We start from the raw sequence: 23,365 nt of genomic DNA, 5'->3' as shown, positions 1-23,365 counted from the left end.
ACTTCCTCTCTCCTCACCGTCCAAGGACCCAAACACTCCTTTCAAGTGAAGCAGCATTTCACTTGAATTTCCCTCAACTTAGTCTACTGCATCCGTTGCTCCCAATGTGGTCTCCTCTACATTGGAGAGACCAAACGTAAACTGGGCGACCGCTTTGCAGAACACCTGCGGTCTGTCCGCAAGAATGACCCAAACCTCCCTGTCGCTTGCCATTTCAACACTCCACCCTGCTCTCTTGCCCACATGTCTGTCCTTGGCTTGCTGCATTGTTCCAGTCAAGCCCAACGCAAACTGGAGGAACAACACCTCATCTTCCGACTAGGGACTTTACAGCCTTCTGGACTGAATATTGAATTCAACAACTTTAGGTCGTAAGCTCCCTCCCCCTTCCCCACCCCCTTTCTGTTTCCCCCTTCCCTTTTTTTTTTCCAATAAATTATAAAGATTTTCCTTTTCCCACCTATTTCCATTATATAAAAAAAACCCACTAGAGCTATACCTTGAGTGCCCTACCATCCATTCTTAATTAGCACATTCATTTAGATAATATCACCAACTTTAATTTTAACACCTATGTGTTCTATTGTACTATTGTCGTTGACATCTTTTGATGATCTGCTTCTATCACTGCTTGTTTGTCCCTACAACCACACCCCCCCTCCCCCCCCCTCCACCTCTTTGTCTCTCTATCTCTCCGCCCCCCACACACACACCTTAAACCAGCTTATATTTCAACTCTTTCTTGGACTCGAACGCAAGTTCTGTCGAAGGGTCATGAGGACTCGAAACGTCAACTCTTTTCTTCTCCGCCGATGCTGCCAGACCTGCTGAGTTTTTCCAGGTAATTCTGTTTTTGTTTAAGTCTTCCATATAGTTGCTTTGCTGTGCATTTATTATCTGTCTCAGATTTTGCTCTCCTGTGTATGTTATATATTATGGCTTACCTGCTGGACTGGAAACATTTACAATCCTGCCCTTTGCTCTGCGTATCAGAGGAAGGACACCCTTTGTAATAGTTATTGCACCAAAGAAGTTGACTTCCATACAGCCTCTGTAGTTGGACATGGTCGAGAGTTCAGCATCACTAATGTTGAAGCACAGTCCAGCATTGTTGACCAAACCCCATAAACCTATGAAAGATAAAATACAATACCTCCTTACTAAACTGGTGCCTGGCTTCACAGGTCTGTGCAAGTCTGAAACTAAAAAAAATTACACTTGAGAGTATTTTCCAGATGGAAAATTATGGCTGCGTGCTCCCAATTCCCTGAGATTCACTCCATGGAATTGCTGAATCTTTGTAAATGGAAAAAAAAGCAGGAATGATACAGTCAACATTAAATGCAGGAGTAAAAAAAAAAATCATCCTGCGTTTTTTTTCTTTTGAAAATGCAAGGGCTAAAATGCTAAGTTACTGTGGACATTTGGCCTTATTTTGGAATGTGACCCATAGGACAGCCTTGGGCCAATATAGTTAGCTGCTCAACCTATTCATATCCCCATTGTAAAAAGCTTCTCTCCCTCACCTCCACCACCCCCCCACCCCCCCAACTCCAACTTCTCTTGCAACAACACCATGGATCATCAGTCCCTAGCTGAGAAGCCAAAGAGATGACTTGTTCCCAGGATTCTGTTAACAAGGTATTTGGAGATGTGTGAAAAAGGAGTTGGTTCAACTTTCCTTTTAGTTTTCTCCGTCACCAGTAAGTCCAAATGACAAAAGAAACAACAACAATTTGCATCCTCTGCATGGCTCAAAGAGCTGGAACAGCAATCCACTTTGCTGGATGCCTTGACCCAGCCCAAATACATAATGTTGTTTAAAGCAGTGCTTATTAATCTTTTGGGCATGGCAACAATTTCAAGAAGTGACTTCTTTGAAGGCCATGATCAACATGCTGTGCTGAGTAATGGGTCCCAGTCCCAGTAAGCTCCTGATTTTAAATGTGCCATTTTGAACAGTTCTGAGATTACATTGAATCCAGAAACTTCATTAGGGGTGGGGGAGGAATGCGGTGCGGTGGATAACACCAAGGCCAAGAGCTTTATTAAAACATGTTCTTTAGGTTGTATACGCTTTGTAGGATACACTGGACATTTTTTTGTTTCCTGTTGCAAAAGAAGAAACTACATCCACCATGATTAAAAACCTAGTACAGCAGCTCCTTTAAGGTCCTAGAAGGTAGTGACAAGTGGTCCATGGAATTATCTAAGCATTACAGTTTACAATAAGGCCATTGGGTTGCATCTGTCTGAACAAGAAAGAAATTAAGTGTTCCGCTACTTACAAAAGACACTTCAGAACTAATGGGAAAATGTCATGACTGCCTTATGCTCTCGTTTTTCTGGTAAAGACAGTTACAGATATGAACTATGCATCCATATTGAAGAACAAATTGCAATCAACTAGGTCTTTTTTATTGGGAACTGTGGGTGTGACATTGGCCATCTCAATTTCTCTGCTCTTCTCACTCATTCTAATCTATCTCCCACTGAACTTGCACATTCCATTTTCTCAAGTCCAACCCTGACATTGTTATCCAACCTGCTGACAAAGATGTGCTCTTATTGGTTGGTCTGTGTACCAACTTCTATTTTGCAAAGGCTGAACCCCAATCTGACACCTCCCCCTAGACCATGACCCCACCACCCACCAGACATTGTTTTCAAGGCTGTTACTCACTTTAGCTCCTCTGGAGATCTTCCCTCCAACCCTGAACAACCTGCATCAACCTCCTTTCTTAGATCCACAACACAGGGCCACCCTGGCAGACCCATCATTTAAGCCAGCATTGCCCCAGAGAATTGATTTCTTACTTTCTCAACTCCATTCTTCTCCCCTTGTCCAGTCTCTTGCCATCCATATCGGTGACTCTTTCTGATACTTTAATAGTTTTGGCCCTAACCATCCCTTCTTCATCACTGATGCCCAGTTCCACTACATCTCCATTTCCCACCAGGATAGTCTAAGGGCTCTTCCATGAACAGAGACCCAAACAGCAAATCCTCCTAGCTAAAAACTTTTTAATCCAATTTTTCTTTTCCCCAACCCCCATCCCCCCTGCCAAACAGGACCATCTGTCATTTGTTCTTATGTTTCACTTTCCCAGAGCACTGACCCTTATTCTGTCTGCTATTAACACATTATGCCACTATTAGCACCTTCTTTAGTATTTAACACTCCCTTTGCTTGTATCCATGACATCTTTGTCTAATCTCTCCTGAGCTCCCACTAATCCCTGACCCTTTATCTTGCTCCATCCCCTCTTAAACAGTATAATATGCATCACATTTCTACTTCATTTTAGCTCTGAAGAGTCATGTGGACTCGAAACATTAACTCTGTTTCTCCCCCTACAGATGCTGCCAGACCTGCTGAGCTTTTCCAGCATTTTCTGTTTTTATTTGGGCCCCAGCTATGCCTGCCTTTTCATGAGATATGTAGCACACTCCTTTGTTCCAGTCCGACTTACGCCCCCTCCCTCATCTCTTTTGTCCGGTATATTGATGACTGTACCAGTGCCATTTTTTGTTTTTGTCTGGAACAGAAAAATTTCATGCCCTTTGCTTCCAATTTCCTCCTTTCACATGGTCTGTTTTTAACTCTTACATTCCTCAACTTCTGTCTCCATTTATGGTGATGGGCTATCGAACTACATCCACTATAATCTTGTCGACATTTCCTCCCACAGCACCTTAAAGACTCTTATCCTATTCTCCCAGTTTCTCAGTTCTTTTCACAGCTGTTTTGATGATGCCACCTTTCATATCAGTGATTCCAATATGTCTTCCTTTCTCTTCAACTGTGGACTCCCCACTCTCACCCACTGGTTGACAAGGTTCTAGACCGTGTCTGTTCCATTTCTCATACTTCCTCTATCATCCCGTTCCCCTCCGCCCCAGAACCACAATGGGGTTCTCATTGCCCAAACAATTAATCGCACAATCTTCACTATTCAAAGGAATATCCCCATCATTTTCATCATCTCAAGCGTGATGCAACCAAACACATCTTGCCTCCCCAACACTTTCAATAATGCAATTGGACAATTCCCTGTGCAACACCTTGGTCCGCTCCTCAAATCACCCTAAAACAGTCACCCAAACCTCCCACCCAACATTTTCTCAGCATCCTCTCGTGCAAGCAAAAGGAGATACAACACCTGCCCATTTACCTCCCCACTTCCCACTGTCCAGGGCCCCAAACACTTCTTCCAGGCGAAACAGCGATTTACTTGTACTTCTTTCAATTTAGCTGACTGTATTCGCTGCTCACTATGCAGTCTCCTCTACACTTGGAAGACCAAACACAAATTGATTGACTGCTTTGTGAATCAGCTCCGTTTACAAGTGTGACCTAGAGATTCTGGTTACTCAACCTTTTAAAATTTCCACTCCACTCCAACTGCTGTCCTTGGCCTTCTAGACTGTACTAATAGAGCTCAACCTGAGCTTGAGGAATAGCACTTCATCTTTGAATTAGACACTTACGAGGCTTCCAGACTCTGAGTTCAACAATTTCAGATTATAAACTGTGTCCCCATTTTTCTTTTTTTAAAAAGATAACGGTCGTTGCTGATGATCCTACTATTTCCATTTACACCTCCTCTAGAGCCATCTTTTATCTCTTTATTTGTCCATTTCCTATCTCCTTATGAGATGCACCATTATCCCTCATGTCATTTAATCTTCCTTGCCTTTCCAATCCTGACGACAGGTCATAGACCTGAAGCATTAACTCCGTTTCTCTCTCTACAGATGCTGCCTGACCTGCTGAGTATTTCCAGTTTTTAACCACAATTAACACTGGCACTGACTACTAACATACATACATACATACAATGCAACATACAAAATAAAACCCAAGAGAGAGTTCAGTTCAGGGCACAAAGCATGAGAAAGGGAGTGAGAATTCACCAAAATGTATTAAAGCCAAATCTAAAAAAGTTAAGTTTCTCAATGTGCAGTTTATTCCCTGCATGTCCAATCTTAAAGCTTCCATTTTAGTTTGAATGCCTTTACCATGGCAATGCAGACATGAGTAGAGTTGAAAAGGATAAAAGGGCTTGGTTTAGTATTTGGTTTAATTTATTTTTGTCTCATTAGATTTTTGATTTAATAAAGGGGATTTTTTATTTTAAACAGAGAAAATATTGGGCCCCAAAATGTTTATTTTTGATTCAAAATGAAAAACTGCCTTACAGGAGCACAACTTAAGGCACAAGTTAGATATGCCACATTTACACCCACCCATTCTAAAGTACACAGTAAATTGCAATAAAAAATGAAGACGACATGTTGACCTTCCCCCACACCCCATGTGACCCTACCCTCCCCCAAAAGTGGTCCATGTCTGCTAATGGCAGGTTAATAGCTGCTCTCCCAGAAATTCTGCCATTTACAGCTGAGAAGGGTATATCTGGTCAAGCCAGGAAGTGGTCGAGTTCCAGGCACCACAAACATTTTCTAAACGTCATCTTCAACTGAAGTAATTAGAAAAACATATTCTCAGCTCTGCGCCTCCAAGAAAAAAAAAAAGAGGCTCCAAACTGCCTTTCAAAAAAAGGGGAATCTTCTTCCCAGAATCGTGTCTTAGAACTCTCGGGCTCACTACAGGCCTTCACATATATATGTCCTTAAAAATGGAGGCAGCAGAACAGCAACAGAAGAAGCAATGAGGGAGGACACACAGAATAAGGCTAAATCAAAGATGACCACCACTTAGTAACTTCCCATCCAAGACTTCACCACTCTCTTTAGTTGTGTCAACCCTGCTGCCTTTCTCTGTGCTGATTCTTAAATATTGCACAGGGATTCTCCCTTCATCCATCTAGATCATGAGGCATTGAAGCCTGGATATGGAACAGCCTGTATACCTCTAAATGTAAAATTAGCTGGCCCTACAATGAACAACGAGGTCCTTCCCTACTTCAGTTGTAATAGTACAGCCATGCTGTAGGAATTATAGGTCCACTGTCTTTTAAAATTCCTGTAAAAATGGTGGCATTAGTCAAACCCAAGATGTATTTGTCACTTTGTAATGCTGTAACAAAATATTTTTCAATTTGTGTAAAAAGAATATGGAAACAATATTCATGTTTCCAACAATTAATGCCAAAATATTCTAGATATCAGAAAATCTGGTGTATAAGTCACTCCCATGTCACATAGTTCCAATTTTGGTTAAATAATATTGAACCAGTGTACAAGTTACTTAACCAACCAGATTTAAGAATCTCAAGCTGAGTCTAAACCACTTAGAATAATTAATTTAATATCAAATCAGGTACAGATAGCAAAATTAAAGAGAGGAAAAGAAAGATGGGATTGTGACAGAGATAAGAGACAGAAAGCAAAAAAGTTTTTTTTTCACAATAACCAAAATTTGAATGAGATTCCACACTTGTAAAAGCTCATTTTCAGTGTCAGAGAGTTCATTTGGCAGTAATTAGGGCTTATCAATGTACTTACTGAATATATATAAATACTAATGACATTAATTTTACCTTTTTCACCAAGCTTCTCCTTTGTGATTTGCAAGGCTCTTTCGATATCCTCAGGTTTCGTGAGATCCATCTGAATTAAGGTAAGTTGTTGTGAACACATCTGTAGCAGCTCCTTTGCTCCTGGCCCATCTTTATTCAACACTGTGGCAAACACTTCAAAACCCAGGGAGTCGAAGTGTTGAGCCATTGCCTTTCCAAAGCCTGAGTCACAGCCTAGAATTACCACAATGCAGAAAAATTATAAAAATTTGAGTAACAGATCAAGTTAGCTGTTTTATGCTGCTATTATATAGTAACTGGGTGGCGTTTTCCACTAACAGGATGCTGCCGTCAAGCCAAAAAGATATTCTGCCCATCACACAAATGAGTAATGTAGTATATGGATTTCAGTATCAGTGTGATGCTGGGTATGTAGGCTGCACGTCCCAAAGACTGGTGGATCATATCAAACAGCATGTCCCAGCCACTGTTTGTAACAGGCAAGGTACAAACTGTATCCAACCAGCCGTGCTTGCAAAACTCAAAACAATGTCCAACATTAGATGCGATTCCACGATTGGACAGTATTCACTAAATAATCCTCAGTGTGCTAAGAATTACACTGACAACCAATTTAAGGCTGCATGTCAGGCTCGCTGTGTGGCACATTTGCATGTACTGGAAGCTACATATATTAATACACAGAGTCTTGTTCTTTGCAGACAGAAAGAATGTGTACTTGCGCCTGTTTCAGCTAAACAAAATAAGTGACAGCCATTCACTACCTTATTCCTCCGAGCAATGCCTCGATCAATCAGGGTCAATTTGCCTGGTTTAAAATTTCAGACACTGCTTGGCAGTTAATTATCAGACACCATCACTGGTGCATTCTCCATGGCAATGCCTCTACCAGAGCCCACTTGCCAACCAATGAGAACTTTTCTCATACAGTATAAATTGTTGTTTACCCCTTACACTGGTGTTCTGGCGAAGTGCCCTGAGTGCAAGATGAAAAGCTTTGACATTTCTCTTTTTTCATCAATACAAATATTATTCTATTGGAGAACAGGCAACTCACTAGTATTGGAACAAGGAACACAATTATTTGAGTAACCTTTTACTCGGGAGAGGAGGAACTAGAATCGGCATGGGTGGACATAAGGAATAACATGGGGCAGGAAAAATTGGTGGGAGTAATTTATAGGGCCCCTAACTATAGCTATATTGTTGGACAGATTATCTAAATTAAAAAATAAGGAGCTTGTAACAAGGCAATGTAATAATTATGGGGGGTTTATTCTTCTTGTTGACTGGGAAAATCAAATTGCTAAAAGTAGTTTGGAGGGCCAGTTCATGCAATGTACTACAGACAGTTCCTCAGAACAATATGCTAAGGAACTGACCAGGGAAAAGGGTAACCTGGTGGCACTGTCTCAGAATAAGGGGTCAATCATTTAGGATTGGGATGAGGAGAAATTGCTTCACCCAGAGACATGAATCTTTGGAAGTCTCTACCCCCTATCAACGTGTATGATCAGTCAATCAGTCATATATTGTACAAAGTTTAAAGAAAAATGCCACATAAATGATGTGACAATGTTACAGCTATTAACACTGAATATCCAAACTCTATATTTCCTGCGAAAAAGAGTAATAGGCAGCAGGCCACAGCAAAGTGGAACTAACACCCATTGCCTAAGTACGAGAAGCAGAGATAACTGATCAAGCACTGCCATAATCAAAATGCTTAAAAAATACATGGCCAGCAGCCTGGAGTCACCTGGACAAGAAAGGGATTACTAACAGAAATTTTACTTCAGTTTTTAATGGAGTTGGGTTTAATGTGTTTACTTTCCACCTTCCTCCTTAGTTAGATGGGATTAGGAAAGCTAGCGTTCCAACCTTTGCCCTCGGCAATGGTTTTACAGTGCAGGAAACATGTCATTTGGTTCAAGAGGTCAATGCTGCACATGAGCTTCCTCGCGCCCTCCTTCATACAGTCCCATTAGCATATCCTTCCATTCCTTTCTCCTTTTTTTTGTTCATTCACAGGATGTGGGCTTTGCTGGCAGGGCCAGCATTTATTGCCCATCCCTAATTGCCCTTGAGAAGGTGGTGAGCTGCCTTCCTAAACCGCTGCAGTCCGTGTGGTGTTGGTACACACACACTGCTGTTAAGAAGTGAATTCCAGGATTTTGACCCAGTGACAGTGAAGGAACAGCGATATAAGTCAGGATGGTGAATGACTTGATGGGGAACTTCCAGGTGGTGGTGTTCCCATCTATCTGCTGCCCTCGTCCTTCTAGGTGGTAATGGTCGTGGGTTTGAAAGGTGCGGTGGGAGGAGCCTTGGTGAATTCCTGCAGTGCATCTTGAAGATGGTACACACTGCTGCTACTGTGCATCGGTGCCAGTGGAGGGAGTGAATGCTTGTGGGTGTGGTGCCAAACAGCAGGCTGCTTTGTCCTGGATGGTGTCCAGCTTCTTGTGTTGGTTGGAGCTGCACTCATCCAGGCAATTGGGGAGTATTCCATCACATTCCTGACTTGTGCTTTGTAGATGGTGGACAGGCTTTAGGGAGTCAGGTGGTGAGTTACTCATCACACTATTCCTAGCCTCTGACCTGCTCTTGTAGCCACAGTATTTATATGGCTAGTCCAGTTCAGTTTCTGGTCAATGGTAACCACCAGGTTGTTGATAGTTGGGGATTCAGTGGTGGTAATGCCATTGAACATCAAGGGGCAATGGTTAGATTCTCTTGGAGATGGTCATTGCCTGGCACTTGTGTGGTGCAAATGTCACCTGCCACTTGTCAGCCCAAGCCTGGATATTGTCCAGGGGAGGGAGTCGGGAGGGAGTCATCAACATCGACTCTGGACCCCATGAAATCTCATGGCATCAGGTCAAGCATGGGCAAGGAAACCTCCTGCTGATTACCACGTACCGCCCCCTCCCCTCAGCTGATGAATCATTGCTCCTCCATGTTGAACAGCACTTGGAAGAAGCACTGGGGGTGGCAAGGGCGCAGAATGTACTCTGGGTGAGTACATTCAATATCCAAAAGTGATTTGGACATAGGCACACTACTGACCAAGCCCTAAAGGACATATCTGCTAGACTGGGTCTGCGGCAGGTAGTGAGGAAACCACCAAGATGGGAAAACATACTCAACCTCATCCTCACCAACCTGCCTGCCGCAGATGCATCTGCCCATGACAGCATCGGTAGAAGTGACCACCGCACAGTCGTTGTGGAGATGAAGTCCCGGCTTCACATTGAGGATATCCTCCATTGTGTTGTGCTAAGTGGGATAGATTTCAAACAGATCTAGCAACTCAAGATGGGGGCATCCATGAGGCGCTGTGGGCCATCAGCAGCAGCTGAATTGTATTTGAACACAATCTGTAATCTCATGGCCTGGCACTACCATTACCATCAAGCCAGGGGATCAACCCTGGTTCAATGAAGAGTGCAGGAGGGCATGCTAAGTGCAGCACCAGGCATATCTAAAAACCTGGTGAAGTTAGAACACAGGGCTACTTGCATGCCAAACAGCATAAGCAGCAAGTGATAGAACGAAATGATCCCACAACCAACAGATCAGATTTAAGCTCTGCATTCCTGCCACATCCAGTCGTGAATGGTGGTGGACAATTAAACAACTCACTGGAGGAGGCGGCTCCACAAATATCCTCATCCTCAATGATGGGAGAGCCCAGCACATCAGTGCAAAAGATAAGGCTGAAGCATTTGCTACAATCTTCAGCCAGAAGTACTGAGTGGATGATCCATCTCAGCCTCCTCCGGAGGTTCCCAGCATCACACAGGCCAGTCTTCAGCTAATTCGATTCACTCCACATGATATCAAGAAACAACTGAAGGCACTGGATACTGCAAAGGCTATAGACTCTGACAATATTCCGGCAATAGTACTGAAGACTTGTGCTCCAGAACTTGTCTCGCCACTAGCCAAGCTGTTCCTGAACAGCTACAACACTGGCATCTACCCGGCTATGTGGAAAATTGCCCAGGTATGTCCTGTACACAAAAAGTAGGACATATCCAACCTGGCCAATTACTGCCCCATCAGTCTACTCTCTGATCATCAGTAAAGCAATGGAAGGGGTCATCAACAGTGCTACCAAGCAGCACTTGCTTAGCAATAACCTGCTCACTGACTCCCAGTTTGGGTTCCGCCAGGGTCATTCAGCTCTTGACCTCTTTACAGCCTTGGTTCAAACATGGACAAAAGAGTTGAACTCCAGAGGTGAGGTGAGACTGACTGCCCTTGACATCAAGGCAGCATTTGACCGAGTGTGACAGCAAGGACCCCTAGCAAAACTGGAGTCAGTGGGAATCAGGGGGAAAACACTCCACTGGTTGGAGTCACAGCTAGCACAAAAGGAAGATGGTTGTAGTTGTTGGAGGTCAGTCATCTCAGCTCCAGGACATCACTGCAGGAGTTCCTCAGGGTAGTGTCCTCGGCTCAACCACCTTCAGCTGCTTCACCAATGACCTCCCTTCCATCATAAGGTCAGAAGTGGGGATGTTCACTGATGTTTGCACAACGCTCAGCACAATTTGCGACTCCTCAGATACTGAAGCAGTCCATGTCCAAATGCAGCAAGACCTGGACAATATCCAGATTTGGGCTGACAAGTGGCAAGTAACATTCACGTCACACAAGTGTCATGCAATGACCATCTCCAACAAGAGAGAATCCACCATCGCCCCCTGATGTCCAGTGGCATTACCATCACTGAATCCCCCACTAACCAACTACCATTGACCAGAAACTGAACTGGACTAGCCACATAAATGCTGTGGCTACAAGAGCAGGTCAGAAGCTGGGAATAGTGTGAGGGGTAACCCACCTCCTGACTCCCTAAAACCTGTCCACCATCTACAAGTCACAAGTCAGGAGTATGATGGAATACTCCTCACTTGCCTGGATGAGTGCAGCTCCAACAACACTCAAGAAGCTGGACACCATCCAGTCCAAAACAGCCCGCTTGATTGGCATCACATCCACAAACATTCATTCCCGCTACCACTGACGCACAGTAGCAGCAGTGTAGCCCATCTACAAGATGCACTACAGGAATTCACCAAGGCTCTTTTGACAGCACCTTCCAAACCCGCGACCACTACCATCTAGAAGAACAAGGGCAGCAGATAGATGGGAACACCACCACCTAAGAAGCTCCCTCCAAGTCACTCACCGTCCTGACTTGGAAATATATTGCCGTTCCTTCACTGTCGCTTGGTCAAAATCCCTTCCTAACAGCACTGTGGGTGTACCTACACCACATGGACTGCAGCGGTTCAAGAAGGCAGCTCACTGCCACCTTCTCAAGGGCAACTAGGGATGGGAAATAAAGGTTGGCTCAGCCAGTGAAACCCACATCCCGTGAATGAATAAAAAAAAACAATAAACTAATTTTTGAAGTGTAGTCACTTTTATAATGTGGGAAACTCAGCAGCTAATTTGCGCTCAGCAAACTCTCAATAGGCAGCAGCATAGATCTCTGGGCAGCACCTCTTCCTTCAAGGCTGAGTAAATAGCTTTAACTCCTATTTTTCTATAACTCATTCCTCTATAACCCATTAAGTACTTTTGACCCAGCTGCACCCAAAGCCACAAGTACCAAAATACTGCTGGCACTGGATTGTCAATCATATTGCTGCAAGGGTGAGCTAGCTGCTTCAGTACTTGGTGGAGAGCTTGCCTCCTTTGTGCTAGTTTTTTCTTGTTTGAACATCCTGTGGTAAAGATGTTTCATCTGGGCGAGGAAAATTGGTCAGAAGACAATTAATATCTTAGATTGCTTAACATGAGGGGAGTCAGGAACTTTGAATGCTGACTCAGGAGACATCTGTTGTCTATACCACCTCACTCTATCTGCTAGAGGATATTGAAAGATAACAAACAGCTTGACAGCACCACAAAATTGCAAAGGCAGCACTGATGAGACATATAGGTATACCTGGTGGGAAATAGTTTAGCACATAACAGATGATTAGACAAGTAGTAGGGCTCTATTCAGTAGTTCACTGCTTTCTTTTTTGAAAATAATGTTACGACATTTTAAGAGAAATGTCACTATTGCAGTGCATACACTGACCTTTTTGCTCACAAGCAATTAAGCAAAAATCTCATAGTAATTGTCATTTTCACAATGCTCTCAATATTAATTGAGAATTTTAAAAAATCATTATCCAGAAATCTAAAAGAAATTGCATGCTTAGCAAAGATAAGCAAAACAAAAGCAGCCGAGTTTTCCATGAGGAAACAGACAATTACATTAAGTAGCATATTAATGTCATTAGCTAGAGACAAGTTTGAACAGTAACCATGTACCAGAGCTCTATGCCTTTGCCCACCTCAGGTGTTCCCTGGGAGCCTTTGATGACACTTGCCAAAGTTCCACAGAATCTCCCAAGACATGAACACCACCACATATGGTAAAAAATAATAGGATGACCTCCCTCCAAATGTTGCATGAGAAGTTGGGGCACCATAGGGCTACTCAGTGCAAGCGCACTTGGGCACAAAATTCGAGTCAATGAGAATCAGCTGGTTGGAGTCGTTCCTAGCACAAAGGAAGATGGTTGTAGTTGTTGGGGGTCACTCATCTCAGCCCCTGAACATCATTACAGAAGTTCCTCAGGCTAGTGTCCTAGACTCGATCATCCTCAGCTTCTTCATCAATGTCTTTCCCTTCAGTATATGGTTAGAGTGGCGATGTTTGTTGATGATTGCAATGTTCAGTTACCATTCGCGACTCCTCAGATACTGAAACATTTCATGTCCATATGCAGCATGACCTGGATGACATTCAGGTGTGGACTGATAACATTGATGGTTCACAAATGCTGGAAAATGACCATCTCCAACAAGAGAAAATCTAGCCATCGCGCCCTAACATTCAATGGCATTACCATTGCTGAAACCACCCCCCCACCCCCCCTCCCCACCCCCAAACAACATCCTGGTTCTTACCATTGGCCAGAATCTTTACTGGACTAGCCATATAAATATTATGGCTACTAGATCAGGTCAGAGGCTGGAAATTCTGCAGCAAGTAACTCAACTCCTGTTTCCCCAAAATCTGTCCATCTACAAGGCACAAATCAGGAGTGTGATGGAATACTCTCCACTTGCCTGGATGAATGTGGCTCCAACAACACTCAAGAAGCTTGACACCATCCAAGAAAAAAAGCAGCCCACTTGATCAGGACCCTATCCACCACAGTAAACATTCATTCACTCCACTATCAGTGCACAGTGGCAGCAATGTGTACCATCCATAAGATGCACTGCAGCAACTCACTAAGGGTCAACAGCAGCTTCCAAACCTGTGACCACCACCATCTAGAAGTACAAGGGCAGCAGATGCATGGGAACACCACCACCTGGACGTTCCCCTTCAAGCTACTTGCCATCCTGACTTGGAAATGTACCACCATTCCTTCACTGTCACTGGGTCAAAATCATAGAACTTCCTCCCTAATAGCACTGTGCATGTACCTTCACTAGATGGACTACAGTGGTTCAAGAAAGTGTAGCAAATGTGTAAATTGTCAGAATCAATGAATTAATGAGATAGCTTCGCAGAGTGGAAGGCAACTGATGCTGCAGTTGTTGTTGGTCTGGCTGCTGCTGGAGCTATTGCTGAGGGTATGGCCTCTGCTCTTGCCCCTCAGCAGAGGTAGAAGTTGGAGCTACATCAGTCACTCCCATGCTGTGTTGAAGGCTGGCAGCAGCGAAGTGCAGCTGAAGGGCCTTTCAAAACGTTGGCAACCACCAGTCAAGCAGTGAAAGCATTCTCTGGGCAAGGATGTGCTTTGAAGAGCAGCCTCTTAATGGCCATGCCTTGGGCTCTTTCAGTGTAACTTCCCAGCTTGTCAATTTTACTGAAGAAGCTCCTCTGCTGTGCATTTATCTCAGTGACCCTGGTGAGATGCAAACAGTTTGGAAGCTTACACTGGTGGAGGAAGAAATCTCAGGTTAGAAAGGCTCCAAATGCCTTTTTAAATTACCCTTATAGCTTTCCCACCAGACCCACTGAGGTTCCCCACCGGGCTCAGAACCTGCCCCAGGAAAAAGGTGGAAAAGGGCGGGAAAGACATTGGGATTTCAACCAGATGTCATTTTCCAGGACTTTTCTACTCCACGCACTCCACCTAGCTCAGAAAAATTTTGCCCAGTGTTGGGGAGCAGAATGGCATTATCACTTCATGCCCTCTGTCGCAGGGAGCTGCTCTGAAAAATGCCCCAGAGATGTCACTCACTCATTCCATGATGTTGTAAAGGCTCCCCATGCCCAAATAGGCGTTGGAGCAGCATTGGTGCATCTTGTGTGATGTTTCATGCGGGAAGCTCTGAAGATTCTCCAAAATAAAAGGACTATGTGATGAGCTTGCACCAATTAGTATTTTCAGTCCCTTCCTCTTACTGCTACTCATCTGATGCCATTGTCAATGGCTGTGATCACAATACTGGGATGGGCAATAAATGCTGGCCTAGCCAGCGACGCCCACATACCATGAATGAATATATAGAAAATAAAGCAAGGCCTCGGCAGTTCCCTGCAGCAGAGAGACCAGCGTGGCAGCCTCGTGTCATTGAATGAGTGTAAAAAGCTTAGCAAGAAGCTGCTGAATTGAGGCCTTGCCTTGTTGGGCTGGGGCACAGCCATACAGCTCCACTGTGTCCATTCCCTGAATGATTTGGATGGTTTGCTCCCCACAGACAGCTGCAGTACTACAGATTGGCACTGGTCCACGAGCGACAAAGGCTATACACAGTTTTCTCTTTTGAGAATAGGACAAAGACTCTTTGAAAATTATGAAGTAACACAAGAGGCGCCTGAATGAGGAATCTACATTCTACCTGATGTGCAGCAAGCATGTAAATTGTCAGAATCAGTGAATTAATGAAATAGCATGCTAGAGCTCTGAGTGAAAGAAATTCAGCAGAAACTTTACTGGTGAGAATGTTGAACACTATCAAATGGAATAGTTGAGGTAATTAGCATAGGTGCTTTTAAAAGAAAACCAGTTAATCACATGAGGCAGAAAGGACTAGAAGGCTATGTTGATAGAGTGAAATGAGGTAATATGAGGGGAGGCTTGTGTCAAGCAGAAACACAAACCTTTGGACGTAATGGCCCATTTCTGCTGTAAAAACAATTGGATATAACCCCTTTGGCAGACACCAAATTGGAGGCGCAACTTCTGCTGCTTAGAAGGTTTAAAATGTGAGATGAGAATATGCAGATGTAGCTGCATACTGTAAACAGTGCTTGATACATAGAAAAGCTGCGTGTTACGAGCTCAAAGAGTCAATCCTTCTAATACAACATCTTTGCTAGAACTGAATGTAACATGGCTGCCTGCAGGGAGTGCATCATAGTAAAGGCCACATGACTACACAAGCTAGGTAGGACCTTTAGTATATGATTACATTTCAGTCCCAAACATTCCCCTTTTCATAATGAACAATAGACAAATGTGCATGCACTATCATGTGTAACTGTGAGTTACCCGAGTTACCCCCATAGCACAACTATTCTCGTGTATTAACAAACCTGTTCGCTATTCTAGCCATCTCTACACATGCATTGCATACATGGAGACCTTCACAATTCAATGACTATAGTACGCATGTGCATCACTATTGGCTGTTGTCTAGGTGATATTTCCTCTCTGGGGAGTGAATGTCATTCCCATGACACTTGTTGCCATGTAACTGTTGTTGTTTCATTCCCATTGTAGTGTACTGGTGGATCTCTGGGAATGATGGTAATTCTGTACTCTGGGCAGCTTGTGAGGTCTCATCTTCCTGATCGGCCAACTGCAATGAAGGAAAAGCTTTTCTCGTTGTTTGTACATGCCTGGTTTCACTAGTATATTTGGTCATTCACATCCACTACGCAGAATCGAGGTGACAACTGCTCTATGCATGTCCCAAGATACCATGTGGGCCAATTCATGTTGTCAGCATTGAAGGTTTACACCCTGACTGGTTCTCCAATGCTCAACTCTGGTAATGGTTTAGCATTTTGTCAAAATGAAATTCGGCTTTCTGCCATTTCACCTTGATTTCTTCCATTCACGCCTGTTACTACTTCTCATTTCAGTATCTTTTTTGTTATTGGCAGAGTAGTTTGGGTGTGACGGGACATTAGTCTTTGGACCGAACTACTTTCTATGCCTTTGGTCGGTGTGTTTTTCTACTCAAAGATTGCCTTTTATGTGTCTGTGCTAGGTTTGCTCGATTTCTTGATGATTCCTTTGGCGATTTTCACTGCTGCCTCAGCCTTTCCATTCAACTGGGAATAGTGTGGAGATGCTGTATATAGAGTTAAATTTCCCAATCCTTTGTGAAGCAGCTGAATTCTTCACTCATGAACTGTGGGCTATTGTCATTCAATGTCTGAGGAATGCCATAACGACTGAACTGTGCTATCAGGCATTCTACAATCTCACTGGTCATCTTTGAAGTCAGTTGGTCTAACTCCCAGTAGTCAGTATTAGTAGTCTACAGTAATAAGATAATCAATTCCTGCTATAGTGAAGAGGTCTACTCCCAGCTTCATCCATGGTCTGTCTGGGACACCATGCATTATCAGTGGCTCTCTAGCTTGGTACTTATTACAAACACCGCACCGGCTGACCAGTAGAGTACTTCCTTTGCCAACCTCAGACTTGACTTTTTTGCTTGATGGCTTGCATGGATAGGCTTCAGTATTCCTCCTCTCATCTCCTTAGGAATGATGATTCCATTTCCTTTATACAAAATTCCATCTTGGGCTGTCATTTCATCTCTGTATGCCCAATACACTCATGACCACAGGTGTGTCCTTGATGCCCTCAGGCCATCCTTGCATCACTACTTCTTGTAGTACTTAGACAGTTGCATCCTGTTGGGTATGTTGCTCGCCTTGAGCAGGACACTTCCTGTCTGCCAGGTTCAATGTCTCTGCTGGGTTGATGACTTTGAGCATGTTGAGTTCCTGTTTCACATTAAATATTGAAGATTTCACATGCTGTTTTAGCATCCTCAACTTTCTTCAAAGGGAGTACTGCTCTCCAAAGCATGCCAGTGACATACATCTTATTTATCTTGTTTCTGTATCACGTCCAGAAGACCTCTCTGTAAATGAAGTAACATTCTTTACAGAGGCAGATAGTAATGGTTTGAGGAAAATGCTTTGAAGTGGCTTGTGGTCTGACTCCACTGTCACGGTCTCTCCCAAGCAGGTATTGATGAAAATGTTCATAAACAAAGGTAATAGCCAGGCACGCTCTCAATAGGAGCGTAGCATTGTTCAGTTAGCATTAATGCCCTTGATGCAAATGCAACTAGTTGTCCTTGCTGCATTAGGGTTGCTCCCAGACCTGCCTTGCTGGCATCACACTGCAAGGGGACTTCATCATTGACACCACAGTACTTCAGCACTGATGTTGTCATCACTAGTTGTTTGACTTTAGAGACCGCTGCTTCTTGTTCTGGGCCCCAATTCTGTGCACCATCTCCTTGGCAGTGAGCTTGCATAATGGTTCACAACAAATTAGGCAAAAATTTTGCTAAATAGTTCACAATCCAACAAACCATTGCACTGATTTCACATCTGTTGGTTGCTGCATCGCTGCTACAGCTCTGACTTGGTCAGAATCCAGGCAAAGACCTTTTGCTGTCAGTATATGACCTATGTACTCTAATTCAGGCATTTTCAATTGCAATTTTTTCTTGTTCAGCTTCCGGTTCATCTGGCGAGCTCTCTCTAGCAGTCATATTAAATTCTGATCATGGTCAGCTCTGGCTTCATCCATTGTGCCCCCATATCCATAGACTAGATGATCATCCACTATGGCTTCCACTCTGGGACGATCACTGACTATCTCATGCTGTCTGTGTTGATTCTCTTCTGGCATGTGCAACCATCTGTATCTCCTGAATGGCATCCAGAATATTGTTAGAAAGCTGCTGCTTTTATCCAGCTTCACTTGCCAGTAACCAACCTTCACATCTAGGGTCATAAAGATCTTTGCCTTGGCAATTTGTGGCATATTTCCTTCGATGGTTGGCTTGAGGGTAGCAAGATCTCTTCATCAGTATGCCCTGAACCCCACTTTTAAAAAAAAAAATAATTGCATGCCACCCATCCAAAGCCAATTTAAGAAGTGTTGGGTTCCTACTGCATGAGAAGAATTCTAACATCATATGTTCAAAACTTTATCCTTATTGCTATTTTTTAAAAAAATGGTATTTTTGCCAAGCCGAAAAGATAACTGCTATAAGTCACTTGACCACAGGGCTCCCCTTTGTTTGAGAGCCACCACCAGGAGCTTAAAGAGCTAAAGAATTATTTTCTCAGTTTATGGAATTTCACACCTCATTGTACAGGCCCCTTGTAATCACAAAAGCACAGCAGGCTTGCATATCCAACCTTGTTATGCCTAGAGTTGCTAACAGACTCATATCACACCTTGGACTGACCAGGCGCATTTCAAAAGGGATGTCATTTGCACCTGATAAACTCATCTTGCTAGTGGAGTCAGTGGGCCTGCTTAGACGATAGCTTCCAAAACACCAGATCCTCAATATAGATGGTATCTCATTCAACAACTAATGACTGGGATATTAGCAGTCCTGAAATCAAAGCCAATTCTAGACATTGGCTTCAAAAGAGATGTTTATCCATTGTGGAGAAGGAAGGTCACATGACTCAAGGGACTATTTTGACATCCCTATATGCCTTTGAGAACTGCGAAATGGTCAGTCGGTCAGTCAGTCAGTCAGTCTGCTGTGACAAGCAGCTGAGGAACCACCAAGAAACAAACCATTCCAGGCAGAACAGCAGCCTGTACCTCCAAACCCATTGGAAGATTTTGTACCATCGCCTGCAGAAACGACCCAATCTCTGTCTTTCCACTTCATCTTGCGGTCAGCACCAACTGAAAAGTGAATGCTACAACTCTGGTCTTCAGTCAGTTGAAGTTAAATTCCTGCATGAAAGTATTTCTGTGGTGCATATACAGTAAAACTCTTTTTTTTTTAAATCCCCCCTTTACTGTGTGCGAGTGTGTGCTGGGGGTGGGATATTGTGGACATGTCTCTCCTGCTTTTTTTTGAATGTGAAATAAACTAACCCTTTTGAGTTAATCCTAACTTGAGTTTGCTGTGGATTATTAAGAAATTGGATCACAAAAACTGGGGGATTGGGAAAACATGCCACCGTATAGTTTTAAAAACAAAGAAAAATTCAAAATTCCTTGTGCTTACAGACAAGTGGTAAGAAGAAATAGGTACAATTTGCCTGTCTCTCTCCTGTCTGTAATGCAACTTGCATTTATATACTGCCTGTAAGGCAGTAAAGCATCCCAAAGGCACTTTGGAGGAGGAGTATAATCAAACAGAAATTGGCACAGACAAAGAAGGAGACATTATGCAAAGTGACCAAAGGTTTGGTCAAAGTTTTTGCATTGGCACAGCCACCAATGGGATTCTGTGATTGAGATACAATGGCATCCCTTGTAGAAATCTTTTTTAAAAATATAGTGCATTATGATTTAGATATCTTCTTTTCAAGTGACACTTAATTTCACTATGCATGCATGCTACATAGCTTCAAACCAATACAAGAAAGGTCTGAACACAGGCCAACTGCAAAGATGCCAGATCATTATACTGTACAGGAACCATATGGTATCTTAAGCTAAAGATTAAAAAGCCAACAATTAAATGTGCAAATAAATCTGATAATACAGCAGATTAGGCTGTCTACACTTATTACTTTGATCTTTTGCCAGGTTATTTTTAGATTGCTTTCACTTAAAATAAGAACCCCTTCAAAGTGCATTTTTGTACTGTGATTTAATTTTTAATAAATGAAACCCATTATTGAGAGGATACACTGCTTTTGACATGAGCATTTGATTAACTACCATGTAAACTTGAAAGGAACTCAGCAGGCAGTCAATCTTAACTAAGTGTCTCAGTGAAGCATATTTATTTAATGCTTTAATATCCAGATTTGGGAAATAGAATTCAAATTTTATCAGGGCACCAAGAACAGTTAATAATTAGCACTAATCTTCTGGCAAGTCCCTTATTTCTTGGTTCCTTCTTGCTAATAAGTATTTGAAATGGTTGTTATACTCCAGTGTGGTGCCTATGGGGCTCTTAACATGAGCAAGCAGCTCTTGTTCTGCTGGTTCTTTGCACCTCGATTGATTGTGGACATGGCGGAGTTCTGTGCCTATCCACCAAGCGCAGCCAGAGAGAATCAATAGCTGGCCAACAACTCAAAAAAGGAGATAAACAGAAAATACTGGAAAAACTCAGCAGGCCTGGCAGCATCTGTGGAGACAGAAACAGAGTTAACGTTTCAGAGCTCTGTAGAAGAGTCATATCGACTCGAAACATTAACTCTGTTTCTCTCTCCACAGATGCTGCCAGACCTGCGGAGTTTTTCCAGCATTTCCCATTTTTATTTCAGATTTCCAGCATCTGCAGTATTTTGCTTTTAACTCAAATGAGTTCCCTGGATAATGTATATATTTTTGTTACCCTATTATTATAGCCCAATGTGGCGCAGCAAGATGTTTTAGGGTTGAGAAAAGCAGACTGCCAGCTAACTAGAATGTAATGGCAGCTGAAGTCCCAGTGCCAACAGCTGAGTCCATCTCTTCCAGGTAGACTTGTTATTGGTGCCACATTTTGCGTTCTTGCCAGGTCAGCGGTGTTACACTCACTTTAGCACTGGTGTAGCCCCAACTGCTGCAATACTGCAAAGCTAATTGTGAGGTACAAAGGTAACTTTAAAATATATCAAGATATGAAACATTCTGGAGAGATTACAAATAAAGGGCGGCATCATCCCAGATTTGCACTAAGTGCGGTAGCAGGTGGAACAAGAACATTTTACCCGTCGGCCGCAATGGCAGCTTTTCACGCCATTTCATCCTGATCCCACCTCATTAACCTTTCAGAGCTTCGTGTAAGCACCCTCCCACGCACACAGATCCTTCTTGCATCACACTTACCCCAGTGTCCTCATTAATCATGCATTCCCAGGAAACACGCCATTTCACTGGTGGGCAGGCTCTCATTCGCCATCACCCTGTCGTTTCCTCACGCTGGGCACCATATTTAAAGTGCAGCTGCGCGCACACCTCTCAGTGCTCCCAGCCTTGGACTGCTGCAAGAAGACATGGTCCAAAGGGCAGGAAGACTGCAGACCCCCAATTCAGTGATACGAGCGCTTTTTGGACACCGTGGAAGCCCGTGATATCCTCTATCCCCGCTCTGGGTGAAGGCCGCCAAGCAAGGTCACCTTTGGTCACTCTGATCACCAAGATCACCTGGGAGATGGTGGCAGCGGTGGTCAGCGCCAAGGCCTTGCAAAAGATGACAGCCACCCAGTGCCACAAGAGGATGAATGGTCTCATCCATTCCGCCAGGGTAAGTCACTCTTCTCATCACTCAATTCACACGCTCACAAACCCATCACACATCCACAGGGATCTCACACCTCAAGTGACAACACCACTAACTCACCCTCACATCTCCATCGGGCTCATGCCCTCTCGAACTCACATCATTATTCCTGTCCATGGCTCCGCTCACCACACAAACATCCATGCAGTGCCATGCATCCTGCTCACACTCTCTCCATTTGGTTTCTAACAGGAGAAGCTGGGTCACAGCAGCAGGGAGAGGTCCCAGACCATGGGTAGAGTGGCCCATATTAGGCCCTTCACTCACTTTGAGGAGCATGCCATCACACTGACTAGCAAGAACGTGGACTGGGCCTATGGCGAAGGTGGGGTCTGTGGCAAACACCCATGAGGATCCTGCACCACATCTGTAACTGTGAGTGCTCTCTCTCCTGCCATGCACTAATGATCGCTACTTCGGTTCACAGGGAGCTCTGCCAAGCAACCGACACCCTCAGCCAGCCAGTCCCTCAGCTCCATCCACGTTCTCACCTCCAGCCAAGAGGTCACCTTCTCCATTAAAGAGCTGGAAATAAGCAGCCTGGAAGACCCATCACAGTGCTTACCCTCACCCTCCAACAGCGCAGAGAGTCATATCTCGGTGGGACCTAGATCTAGAGCAGGCTTGGATTCACTGCACAGACACGTGTCCGTGGCGGGAGAGACATCTGTGAGATCTGATTCAGATGAAAAACCTCTGGATTCGGCCTTCCAACTCATCATGGAGAGTTAGAAGGTGGGGGAACATCACACAGAGCTGTTAAGAGCCCTCAACAGAGTGACACATGAGTCGGAGGAGAGTGTCTGCCTTCTCTCTGATGAAGTGTGCCTACATGTGCACGTATGGAGGTCTCAATGGGAAGGATGGTGGACACCATGGAGATCCTGGTCCAGCAGAATACGGAGATGCGCACAGACCTGCACTCCATCACGTTAGCCATGGGTGAGTTCCTGCAGTGGCAACGCAAGAGGGAAACGGGGCACCTCGAAGTCCTTTCAGGCGCTCCTTCCCTCAAGGAGTCAGGCCGGGGCCCTCAGGCACCCAAAGGGAGGATGAGCAGCAGCTGGCACCCCTGGATCATCCACTCAGGAGTCTCAGAGGCAGTCCACACCCTCCAAGTCCCCTTTTCCTGTGACCCCCCCCTCAATCTTGTCCTCTGCGCAGGGGGCGCAGCTGGCCCACAGTAGGACAGTCAAAGCTAGCCAGGGCCCTCAAGGTCGCAGCTCTCCAGAGGACCCGTGCTAAAGTCATCAGAGGCAACAGGGCCAACCATTGCACCGTCTGTCTCCACCCCTACTGTGGATGTCAGGGGAGTAATTAGAAGTGTAAAGCCTATAAAAGTCAAGGAATTCTGATCACAGTTGGTTGCA

The 23,365-nt window shown here is 44.1% G+C and overlaps 1 protein-coding gene across 1 annotated transcript in view; it reads right to left on the bottom strand.

The window, feature by feature from the left end:
• hsd11b2 (hydroxysteroid (11-beta) dehydrogenase 2) overlaps positions 1 to 23,365 on the bottom strand; it is a 75,839-nt gene that overhangs the window by 16,684 nt on the left and 35,790 nt on the right. Inside the window, exons 2-3 of the mRNA XM_041192613.1 lie at positions 6,507 to 6,719; positions 945 to 1,130 (exon numbers count right to left, since the gene is read on the bottom strand). Of these exons, the coding sequence (XP_041048547.1) occupies positions 945 to 1,130; positions 6,507 to 6,719 (399 nt within the window). The remainder of the gene's footprint in view (positions 1 to 944; positions 1,131 to 6,506; positions 6,720 to 23,365) is intronic.

Source organism: Carcharodon carcharias, chromosome 7 (genome assembly GCF_017639515.1).
Source record: "Carcharodon carcharias isolate sCarCar2 chromosome 7, sCarCar2.pri, whole genome shotgun sequence".
Lineage (NCBI taxonomy): Eukaryota > Metazoa > Chordata > Chondrichthyes > Lamniformes > Lamnidae > Carcharodon > Carcharodon carcharias.
The sequence above is the reverse complement of the archived record's forward strand: the minus strand, read 5'-3'. Positions and strand labels throughout refer to the sequence as shown.